Below are 12,071 nucleotides of genomic sequence, written 5' to 3'. Positions count from 1 at the left end.
TGCATGCACAGTGTGTGAATTGCGGTACTGGTACGGTCGCGAAGCAAGATGGCACCCGATTGAAACCGATTTAACCACTTCCCACCAGCCTCTCTCTTTTCAACCGGTGAGGGGGTACTTCTGTACACAGTGGATAGGAGCACAAATTTGCCAAAAGACTGCAAATTGACAAACTGAAACCCCAAATCGATATGGCTTATATCTCAGTTTCAAGCTCTGCCCAGTAACGTCTGCTTTTGACAGGAAAACAGTGCATGTTTTTTTTTTTTTATTGTAACTATTGAATTAGTGATCAATATAATAGTACAAGGTTACTCACTGAAAAAAACTGCAACTGAAATAAGGGCATGTTGGCCATTGCTGAAAGATTTTACAAAATAATTAAGAAATTTGATATTTAGTTATTTAGTGAGATTATACTTTTGAGCTGTTGGGGAGTGTGGCCTGGTGGTTAGGATTCGTGACTCATGATCAGAGGGTCATGGGCTCGAATCCAACCGCTTGCCATAGGTTGTGTCCTTGGGCAAGCCACTTCATTCCCACTTGCCTCTCTCCACCCAGGAGTGTAAATCAGCTTGGGAGTAACCTGCGAAGGACAAGCATCCCATCTAGGGGAAATAGAAATATTCTCAGTTATTTCATGCTACTGAAACTGGAGATAAATGCCGGCCTGACGGGCCACATGGCTTGTGAAAGACTTGACTTTTACTTATACCTTTGAGCTGCTGTATACTGTATTATAGTGAAATTGACCATTGACTTGTTTCCCCTTGCTAGCTAACGATCCCTGCGCCAGTAATCCCTGCGTGAATGGTGGGACCTGTCAAAATAACATTGAGAGTTTCGTCTGTGTTTGCCCCATCAACTGGGGCGGTCTGCAGTGTCAGCAACAAAGTGAGTACTTGATCTTGTCTTTCATTATCCATTTTATAACTTGGTGTGTACCTTGCAAAGTTCCCAGCCACTCTGTTAATCAGGGGAAATGAGTTGCCATTTTTCCATTCAGGGAAAACTCCGGGAATTTGGGAGAAACACCCCAAAATAGGGAAAACTTGGGGAGTTTGATAGTGACCCAGAGGGACATTTTTTTTGGAACACGCTTTATAAAGAATTTTTTCTGCACATGTTTGCCCGTTTTTTTTCAATTCCAGTAATGTCACATCTCAGCCCGACGTTAGTATTCATTCTGTTTTCATATTTCTATAGCTTTCTGCAACCCCAACCCTTGTCAGAACGGTGGTACATGCAACCAGATGTCAGATGGAACAACTACATGTTCATGTGAGGTCAGCTTTAGCGGTAGTCTCTGTGAAACACGTAAGTAAGGCGCAATATTTAGTATCAAGTAGACAGGCAAAGTTAAAGTTCTTTTCGTTGTGTATACAAGTTCAAGGCTCCAGTGGAATTTTTCAGTTTGAATGGGAAACATTTTTTTTTGGATTGAATTGTCAGCTGTCGTAGATCAGTTTTAAAGTTGTGTTCCTCTTGCTGTGTCGAGTTCCCTCCCCAAAAAATAGATTCCTTTGTTAAATTGCTATTTTTAAGCAATACAAAAGTTATTCACTTTTGGGTGAGACATCGACCAAAAAAACCCAAAACAGCCAATGTGTTTGTTTCTGAATTATTGCTTTTCAATCTCAAATTATTGGCTGCCAGACAATAATTCCGTTCTCGCTGGGTAGGCTGGTTCCTGCCCACAATCAGTATAGATAATGTATGGACCAGGAGCCAGTTTGCTGGTCTTTGTGAGCCGATTTGCTGATTAATTATGCAAGACAACCGCCTCTTGACCTCTAGATTTTGACCAATCAGCGGGCACTTTGTACATCGGCTCTTGTAATGGATAGCTATAAATAAAACAGAGACATGTTATGAATCGAGCAAAAAGTCACATGCTCTCTAACGATATGTTATGCGATATGCCTTAGTTTTGTAGATCTGTATGCGCCCGACCATGGTTGTATTTCAAAAACACTGCATCCAGACTGACCAATCACAGTTTTAGTCACAGTTTTAGTCATGATTTGGGAGTGAAATGACCAAACTAGTAATGTCGACTCCGATTGGCTGGCGTGCGGCGTCGCATACATTTGCATTCCTACATATATATCAGACGTTCAGCCGGAGATAGGGCCTTGTGGAGAACAGGTGATACTCAGACTACCAGTCTGCTTGCAGACTGCTAGGAATGCAACTTTTAAGGGGAAAATTTGTTATTTTAAACTGATGTGTTAAACCCTGCCCCGTCATGTTTTGACCAATCACAGCCATGATTGCGTAACCAAATCGGACAAAATCCGACTGACTTGGAACATGTTATGTGACATTGGGGGCGGTACATGTGGGGTGGGGCTGAATGAATCAGTCAGTTCTAGAAATGTCAGGGTTGGTGATTTGATTTGATTTGATCTGATCTGACAGTGATCACTGAGATTTGCACGGAGGATACTTGCTTCAACGGTGGAGTGTGCCTCACCGTGGGAGGCGTGATCACCTGTAACTGTACCGCTGGAAGCACGGGAAGATTGTGTGAGACTGGTGAGTGCAAATGGATCTTTGGTAGCGCTTACATTTTCCCTTAGATTCATCATTGGTGTGTTTTAAGCCATTGTTCAAGAGTCGTGACGAAATAAGTAGTATTCAGCGCGACTCGACTTTTGATCACAAAACACGATTTCGTCAATAGCATTCTTCATTCCAAAAATGAAATCACCTACATTTGTTGATTTTTTTTTTTTAAATTACAGCAAACCAGATGGAATAATTTCACAGGGTGTTTAGTACCAGTACGATCTTTAATCCAAGTCTGCTTTTTGATAATAATTTCCTATGTTACTTTTGGGCAGGCCCGGATCACCCAAAAGGCACTGTAGGCACTGTGCCTAGGGCCTACGACAAATTGGGGGCCTACGAAAACTTTGGGGGCCTATGAAATATTGGGAGGCCTGCGAAAATACCGCAGTGAGCCATAAAACACATAAATAGGCCTACCCCAACACAAAATTGCAAGTGGGTATTTGCCCGCTATTGGGGACATACTGATGGAAAATGGTCCCGAACTCACGCCGTTTAGGCCTCGCACTCGCATATGAAATATAAATGGGATTATAAATGCAAATGATCCTATATGCCTATAAGATCGCCTTAAAGTCTTGTATGTCTTGAATTGCAGATGTGGATGAGTGTGAGTCCTCTCCTTGTATGAATAACGGTGTCTGCATCAATGGAGTCAACCAGTTCTACTGTAGCTGTCCCAATGCCTTCGCTGGGATATTCTGTGAAACAGTCGGTATGTTATGCCCCCATTATGATTTTTGTTTCATGTGTTAATTTGTGCCAAGCATAATCAGAAAAAAATCAACAACTTGAAGGGTTTACAAAAAGCCTGATGAATTTAACCTGAAAGTGAAAGTCATAACTTTTCAAAAGGTTATTGCAGTGTGAAAAGACAAGAAAGCTGAACATTTGCCAAAGCAATATCGGATCCGCTGATTTCCTCGTTTTTTTACTTCTCATGAATGCCATTACAAATTGAAGAAACACTGGACAAAGTCTTGTGTTTTTTGGAATTTACTCATTTTTTTCTTTGTAATTACTAGTTCCATGTCTGAACATAAATCTTAACAAAAATATATTTTAACCCCCCCCAGAAAGGGAGATTTTTTTTGGGGGGGGGGGTGCTTTTTTCTTTCTTTTTTGCAGTACGTTTGCCATTTATGTATTTTATGCATTTTGGTTTTGGGTGTATCAGCTTTAATAATGTACTGGTGTAGAGTACAAACGCAGATTTACAAATAGCCGTACTTAAGCCGTACTACATTTTGAGTTTTCCATTAGTTTGTGCACAAATATAAATGCGCCCAGCAGGCTTCATTTGTACAGCGAGATGGCGTTCTAGTAATTTGAAATATCGCTATGAATCAAATAGAAAGATATTTCATGAACATTTCTTTCATTTACCAAAACACTGAAATTCAAATTTACCACATCGTACTCATCTTTCGTAGAGGTTTTCTCTATTGTGGCCCTGTTCATTTCTATTCTTGTTTCTTTTCTATCCTTTCAGTGGCCTGTGTCAATAGGCCTTGCTTCCATGGCGGTGTCTGTGTGCCACGTGATGATGGCACTTTTGTCTGCCAGTGTGTTCCTGGTTACACCGGAACGCAGTGTGAAACGGGTAAGTTTATAATCTCCAACAGACAGCGTTGGTTTACGAACCGTTGGTTTAAGATTTGTTGGTTGATTTGTGATTCATTATGTGCCTGCTTGCTTACATGGGACCTGTTATACTAAGTGAGCTGTTAGTCGGATTTCAAAGGCACGTGGGAACGTTGATAATCATCCGGATACAAACCTACTGATTGAATGAGAAAAATCTCGCTGAAAGTCAAGATAGGGATGGTACCAAATACCCTGTGAAATTATTCATCCTGAAATGGTATTATTTGGAAGAAAACAATAAGAGTTAATTTTAAAAAAAGTGTGGCCATTGACTCACTTATTTTAAATTTGATGATTTTTGCTTGTGGGGCACATCTCCTGACATCACATTTTTTTTAAAGATCGTTTAATACTCATCCTATTTCAAAGTTCTAGTTGAGAAGAAACTAACCTAATATCTCACTGTTTCTGAGGAAAGACCACAAAACCCGGTTGTTTATTTCTGACACGGCGGACATTTTGTGGCACACACAAACACAAAAAAGCAATTCATCCAAAGTACCTTTTAATGACATGAATATATTTTTCTGACTTCTGCAGAACAAGTGCTTTGCAATGACTATATAACGCTATTGGGTAATGGAAAGAAAAGACTGCCAACTGTGTTGTTATTGAGCAATTGAGTAACTCTGAAATTGAAACTTTACTTGTGAGATGTCTTTAATAAAAAATTGCCACAGTTTTAATTGAATCTTCCTGTTTTTGCTATTAATGGTGCCGATCCACAGAAATTAATGAGTGTGGCAGTAGCCCCTGTGTCAACAAAGGAACTTGCATCGACCACCTGAATGACTATGAGTGTATCTGTGAGGCTGGGTTCTTGGGGAAGAACTGCGAAACCAGTGAGTCCATAAGCATCCTTACAAATCTAGCATTTTTAATTGAATCAGTGACATCTGTTTCAGACTTGCGTTCCAGAGTAGTATTAAGAGAAACTCGGGTCGACCCAAAATAGAATTTGGTTGGAGACAAGTGAACCTTATGCATGAATTTTTCAGTGCTTATATCTTTAAAATTCGTAACAAGAAAAACATCCTTTTTTCGAAGAGCATGGGTATGCAAATTTAATGTGTTACACAATCGTTTCCCTTTTCAGGAATTGGCAAGGGTTGTTTGAACAACCCGTGCAAGAATGGTGCTACGTGCAATGACACATCAGGAGAGATTGTCTGCACATGTCTGTCTGGCTTTGAAGGAACAACCTGTGATATCAGTAAGTACACATGGAATTTGGTTGAACCTACTCTTGAATAATCAGGTAAAGATTTAATATGTTGGTTAAAAGGCTTCTTCTTGGCAGCCGGTCGAGAGAAACTTTTTGGAATATGGATTTCACCTTTTTTGCAAATGATGGTTTTGTTTTTGGAAATTTTTTCCTTGTAAGAATTAAGTTGTTGGGAAAATTTGGCAACGTTCTTTGTTGAGATATTTAAATGAGTTGCATTTCTTGAAAGTTCTGATATGCATTTCTTGAAAGTTATGATAATGTCTGAAAATTTACAGTATTTTCAAACCTTGGGTCAACAAAAAATTTGCAAACAAATCTGCAAATTACCCAGCATCACCTTTAGGTAGGATCTGCATTTCAAGCTCTGCCCAGAAGTGTCAGATTTCGATAGAAAAGTTTCAAAAGAAATAAAAAAATTTAGCAGCTCCATAAATATTCATCACAAATAACAATTTTTTGTTTTCAATTTACCTCCCTTTTTAGCATTAAAGTCCGTTGCCTTCAATCAAAAAAGTTTAAAACCCCGAGTCGAGTTTCCAGCAAACAGAAAACATATCTGCGATTGAAACCATGCAAAATTTAACCTGTTAACACCTGCACTATATTGTATTCATTCCGTAATGAAGTATGAATTCCATAATGAAACCATATAGTAACAATTAAAGTAAAGTCAGTCAAGAGTCAGTATGGCCAATCAGGCTGCTGTTTATCCCCCGCTCCTTGACATAAAATGACTAAGAATATTTCTATTCCCCCTGGATGGGATGCAATTCCATAGCAGGTTACTCCCCAGCTAATCCCGGTACCCATTTATACTCCTGGGTGGAGAGAGGCAAGTGGGGGTGAAGTGGCTTGCCCAAGGACACAATATAGTACGAGCAGCTGGATTCGAACCCTTGACCCTATGATCATAGTCACAAACCCTTACCACTAGGCCACACCCCCCTACACAGTGCTGGGCAGTTATTTATTCATTATTTTTTTTTGAAGGGGGGACATGGTAAGGGACCATTGGGTTAATCCATGTAGCAATGCAACATTAACAATCAAGCAATGTGATTGACTGTTTTCTGTTTCAGATATCAATGAATGTCTGAGCAACCCATGTAAGAATGGTGGTTCTTGCACGGACGAGATCGCCGGCTACATTTGTGCCTGCCAGTCTGGCTATATGAGCTTTGACTGCAGCATTGGTACGTGAATGAATAAAATATTAAAGAAAATTTGCGTGTGAAATAAAAATCATTGATTGCAGTGGTGTTGGATGTGTTATCATGAATTCCGTACCCATGTTGTAGTATATTCTCTGCAGTTAAAGAAATTTAAAATTGTCCAGCAGCTGCAAAAATGTAAGCACCAGGTTTTGGTTTCGTTTAAGGGGTCAGTCATAATTATCAAGATTTACGCTGGTGCGATTCATGTATGCTTTCAAAATTTTGTGAAATTGTGATCAGTATTTTCGGTTCAGAATTTTTGGTAAGGAGCTTTCAGAAGATCTTTCATTTGTAAAACTGGTACTATGGCGACCATTCTGACCAGCTTGCAATTTATGGGTGCAGCCATAATTTGATTGTCATTCGCGCCGAAGACAAAATACGCGACGCAATCTTTTTCAGCCGCCACTTTCTGTAGCCATATTGCATATGCGTGCGGGTACGGCAAGCGCAACTTACATGCATAGCCTATATTCGAGACCCTAATATTCCATAACTAATCTTGGCACTGTGAACAAATTGTTCATTCCAAGATATCTTTGAAAATTAACATTTTGAAAGTACTCTTGGGGGGGGGGGGGGAGTAGGTCTGCTAAAAGTAGAACATTGTGTACGCTTTTATAAATGTTGAGAATTATGGATGACGACTAGCTAGCTTTGAAAAAAATGAAAAGTTCAGTCATATGTAGGACAACCAGATCTCAAAGGTGACTTTTAAATAATTATGTGTTAGTAATATCTACCATGTCTATGTTAATGTGCCTTGAGCTACACGCAGAGAAAGGACACAGATTTCATCTGACAGTCAACCGTTTTGAAAGAATATGTATTTTATCAACCCTTATTTATTACAGATATCAATGAATGTGACAGCGATCCATGTCAGAATGCGGGCATCTGCTCCAATGGCATTGACCAGTACAAATGCATCTGCAAGACGGGATACTCGGGCACCAACTGTGAAATCAGTAAGTTAGGACACCCTTACATCAGGGTTCCTAGACATTCTGGAAATCAGGGAAAACCTGAAAACGAGTTTCCATTTTTCCAGTCAGGGAAAAACTCTGAAAATGTGGGGAAAAAAGACCCCCAAATCAGGGACACTCAGAAGACAGTGACCCAGAATGGGAAGATTTTTGCCAGTTTTGCATATGTGCACCGTGTGCCATGTGGCCAAGTTTAGTCCATTGACTGGCTGGCTATGTTGACGTTTTAGTACACCACTCCAGACAAAAATAAAACTTGGCTGTGCTACATCTACCTCTAACTATTGATTTTACGGAGGTCAAGTGTCCGGTGGAAAAAAAGGGTCTACATTTTAACATTGATTTGCTGATGAAACACCCCCCCCCCCACAAAAATTCCTGGATCCGCCCCTGGGGACCAGTAAAGGCTTTTTCCACGAGTCGGCCATATTAAATTGAAAGCGAGGTAAAATCATCATTTTTGGAAATTGCGAATAGAAATGAAAGCAATGAAATACAAGTTCATTACAAAGTAATACCAGTCTGCTCCGCTGAATAATTTAAAATTTGTGACTAAACATACCCTATAATTTAAGACACATTTGAAAAAAAAATATTAAAGTGAGGCTTGGAATGCATAAATAGTCTGGCACCATCCCATTCAACAGTTTACAATTTATAAAATACATTCAGGGAACACGATCCAAAATGGCTTCCTCGTGCATAAGGCTTGCCTTGTCTTCTTTTGACAGTCTTGAGTTTTTGTTCGAAATCAAATTTTTTATTTTATGATTTGCAAATGAAAAACATAGGTGAACTTTTTCCAGAAACCATCAAACTGGTTCTTTTGAAAATCAACACATCTGCAAAGAAGAGATATAAATCCCTAACAATTTCACCAATGGCTTTTCTGTTTTTTTACCCCACAGAACCTGATGATAACCCCCAGCTACCAAATGAAGGCGGCCTGGACGGTTTGCCCTTAGAACCCTGGTGGATCGGCGTCATCGCCGCCTTGCTGGTACTCATCATCATCTTCATTGTCATTCTCATCTGCACTTACCAACGCACCAAAAAACCCCGGGAGGTGGTCTACACGAAAACCGCGCCGCCGCCCAAATCCAAATTTATCTCGCCGTATAAGAGGTAAAAACCTCATGTAAGCAGTCCGTGGTTTATAAATAGAAAGAGAACATTTAAAATGTATTTCTGGTATTAACACCAATCACTCTGGACAGTGACTAGATAGCATTGCGAATTGTTTTTTTTTACTATTTTAAACAGTTCATGTCAGGTATAGAATGAGTGAAACATTATTGCACAATAGACAGATTTATCTGTTTAGATACTGTTAGCCAGACTTGTTTGCCAGAAACACCATCTTTGTTCGAGGTACATGTTTATGTATGCCAAGATATTACTGATTAACATTGAGATCGGATAAGCTGATGTGATGGCTTACTCAGGACAATTTGACATGAAACTCACGACATTCGTATACATGTATTCTGAAAATTTTGAAATATTGTAGCCGTGAGTATTAGTACGCAGGGATAGACTTATAAATATTAACCTACAGATATTTTGTTTGTATTTCAAGAACTTTTTATATTCAGTTTCGAGAGAATTTTTTTCAAATAGTGTTATGTGTTTGTTGTTGTACCCTAGTTTAAACGTGTACCTTCGTATTTTGAGGATTTTTAATATTTTGAATATTGCTGTGGAAAATTTTATACCATTGAAAAATGTAATCAGAATAAGATAATTACTTACTTTGTTCTGATGTTGTAGTTCATAAAAAGAGTATTTCCATGTAATAAAAACCATATTTTTTATAACTTGTTAGGATACTTTGTACATAATACAGAAATATTGAGGTTATTGGAAAACTGTTTCGTAGTTTTGCAAAGAGGCTGTTAAGAAGTTTTGGATTAAAAAAAATAAAGTCATGTCACATTTATAAGTGTTACCTAAAACAACGTGAATCTTAGCAATCAAATCGATTCTTTGCAGTCGGAAAATCAATTTGTATGTTAAATTTTCAAAAAATTCACAGTTCATATGAATTTTCATTTTTTGTTATTCGGTGTGGATTTTAACGTATTACTTTGATCTGTATTTGTTATTTTTATATGCCCTTCACTACTATTTTGTCTTTCCAGGTATGCAATTAATACTTATTTTAATCCTTTTTAAATTCTTCAGAATTCTTCCGTGTTAAACTTATTTTTGCATCCCTTTAAAGAATTTTGGGGGACATTTACATATACCAGTCCTAAATTCTGTTTGACCATACCTCCATATATACTCGTATTTGTGTTAAAGCTTTTCAAACTACTTGTGTTTCCCAAGTATTTGCCGGAATAGTAAAAATAATATCTTCTTGTGTCTCCATTATTTTATGTGATTTCGTTAAACTTCATGTATATAGACACTTTCACATGTCCAAACTAAAACATAACTCGGATTCATAAAAAGGAATTAATGAAAGTGTTAAAAGTTTTAAAAGGTTTTAAATTCATCCTCATTCCTAGTGTACACAACAAATTGATAAAAACCCATCAGTTATTGTCATTTTCACTAGCACAGTTCTTGTGATTGCTGTAAAGAAGGAATGTAGTGAAACAAATACATGTACATGACAGTGCTGATATAAACCTGAAATTTGCATACTGGCTCTTTTTATTTGCATACTGGCTCTTTCTTAATTTGCATTTAATGGATATTCATGTCAGAATGCTTTATGGGTAATTTGTTTCGCAATGTGTTAGCCTAAGGTTTATATATAAGGTCCGAACACAATTTCATCAAGAGCCAGTTAGCTCAGTAGGACGAGCCCCAGGACTCGAGCCCGGAAGGTTCCGGGTTAAGGTCCTGGGTCCGTCCTGAGGAGCTTTTAGACTTTTTTAAAATATATACTAAGTTTTCTGACAAAATTGTGCATGGGTGGGTGTTGAACCGGGGACCTTTGGGTAGGTAGCCCTATGCTCTAACCACTACACTTCCGGGTTTTTCTTGCTAGAGTGAGGATTCTAATAATTAAAACCCTTAGGTTGTTCTGACTTAATCTCCAGAGAGAGTTGGAAGCTGAGGGGTAGAGGCCTTGGGGATTGGGTAGGAATTTGGGACTTGGTTTTCGCTGATCAACTCACTCGGGGATTTACTAGCTGGATGGTCGATACTTGTACTTTATACTTATACTATTTATCAATCATGTTCTGAGGGAAGTATTAGCTTGTACTTAGCTGGGAATTGAGTGTTAATTTTTCAAGTCGTTTCTTTTAAGTGCTTCCAAGTCTGTATATCTGCTTCTTCATAATGTGAAATTTAGGAAGAGATGTTAAAGACAGGCACATACAAATGACAAGTGATACGATGATAACATGTTTTATTTGTCATACCATGGTTTGGGATTTATTTCTGCATTTGCTTAAAAAAAACCAGCAGTACACATATATACAAATATGGGTTCAGTTAATATTCAAGCTTACAATGCATTTCAATGGGATGTAACGATTTCTGTTAACAATTTTAGTTTCACATGACTGTAAAAGTAAATTACATATCTTGGTAGTTTGTTTAATTTAAAAAAAAATATAATCAGTTATGAATTAATGATCATTATTTTTCCTTCATGGTGTCGGGCAACAAAAAGACAGGTGCTACAAAAATACACCGGATTTTCATACATTTTTTCTCTCTAAAGTCTTCTCCAACTGTTTTTTTAATTTAAAACAATACTCAGAATATAGAGTGAAGTGCCTATAAAGTAAAGTTATCTTTTGAAAGCTTAAAAACTTCTTTTTTTTAAAGAACTACATTTTAGAGGAAGCAATTTATTCACATGGTTCAAACAGAAAGCAAAAGAATTTCAAAACTTGCCCCCATAAGGTTGAGATTTGTTTTGCACATTACATTTTGAGGCAGTACTGTAGTTGTGAGTGGTACCACAAATTATTGGCAAAATTCAGCATTAGGCATAATACCTTTAACATTTGCCAACCATTATATTACTGGTAATGTATGTAGAACACATACCATGTACATGTATGCGGGGATATAGAATTTGTGACGATAAGCAAACTTATAATAATATTGAAGTGTCATTATGCAGTATTAATACCATTTAGCATAAAATAATACATCTTATATCATTCATAATTAATCGTTTGCAGAACTGAAAGACTATACAGGAATGATTATGAACCACCAATAAATCAGTTTGATAGACAATTCTGGGAAAAATGCACGTTTACATTGTACTTGCTGTTTCATTATTTAAGGCACTCTTTAGGCTATTTCCAAATACATCCATTTCCACATTACCTCCATTGCAGTAGGCAAGTGTTTGGTTAGCAAGCACGTCCTGCGTTGTGAACTAGACAGTACACATTTTTTCTCACAGTTTTTGCCACCCATCATAGATTTAAAGGCTTGCCCACA

General features: G+C 37.9%; 1 protein-coding gene across 1 annotated transcript in view; it reads left to right on the top strand.

The window, feature by feature from the left end:
* LOC119736179 (fibrillin-1-like) overlaps positions 1–11,740 on the top strand; it is a 120,543-nt gene extending 108,803 nt beyond the window's left edge. The window contains exons 91-100 of the mRNA XM_038210204.1: positions 778–894; positions 1,207–1,317; positions 2,422–2,538; positions 3,173–3,289; positions 4,067–4,177; positions 4,950–5,063; positions 5,318–5,434; positions 6,529–6,642; positions 7,518–7,631; positions 8,558–11,740. Coding sequence (XP_038066132.1) covers positions 778–894; positions 1,207–1,317; positions 2,422–2,538; positions 3,173–3,289; positions 4,067–4,177; positions 4,950–5,063; positions 5,318–5,434; positions 6,529–6,642; positions 7,518–7,631; positions 8,558–8,778 — 1,253 coding nt within the window. The 3' untranslated portion in view covers positions 8,779–11,740. The remainder of the gene's footprint in view (positions 1–777; positions 895–1,206; positions 1,318–2,421; positions 2,539–3,172; positions 3,290–4,066; positions 4,178–4,949; positions 5,064–5,317; positions 5,435–6,528; positions 6,643–7,517; positions 7,632–8,557) is intronic.
* The last annotated feature ends 331 nt before the right edge of the window (positions 11,741–12,071 follow it).

This window comes from Patiria miniata, unplaced genomic scaffold, assembly GCF_015706575.1.
Source record: "Patiria miniata isolate m_02_andy unplaced genomic scaffold, ASM1570657v1 HiC_scaffold_29, whole genome shotgun sequence".
Taxonomy (NCBI): Eukaryota; Metazoa; Echinodermata; class Asteroidea; order Valvatida; family Asterinidae; genus Patiria; species Patiria miniata.
The sequence above is the reverse complement of the archived record's forward strand: the minus strand, read 5'-3'. Positions and strand labels throughout refer to the sequence as shown.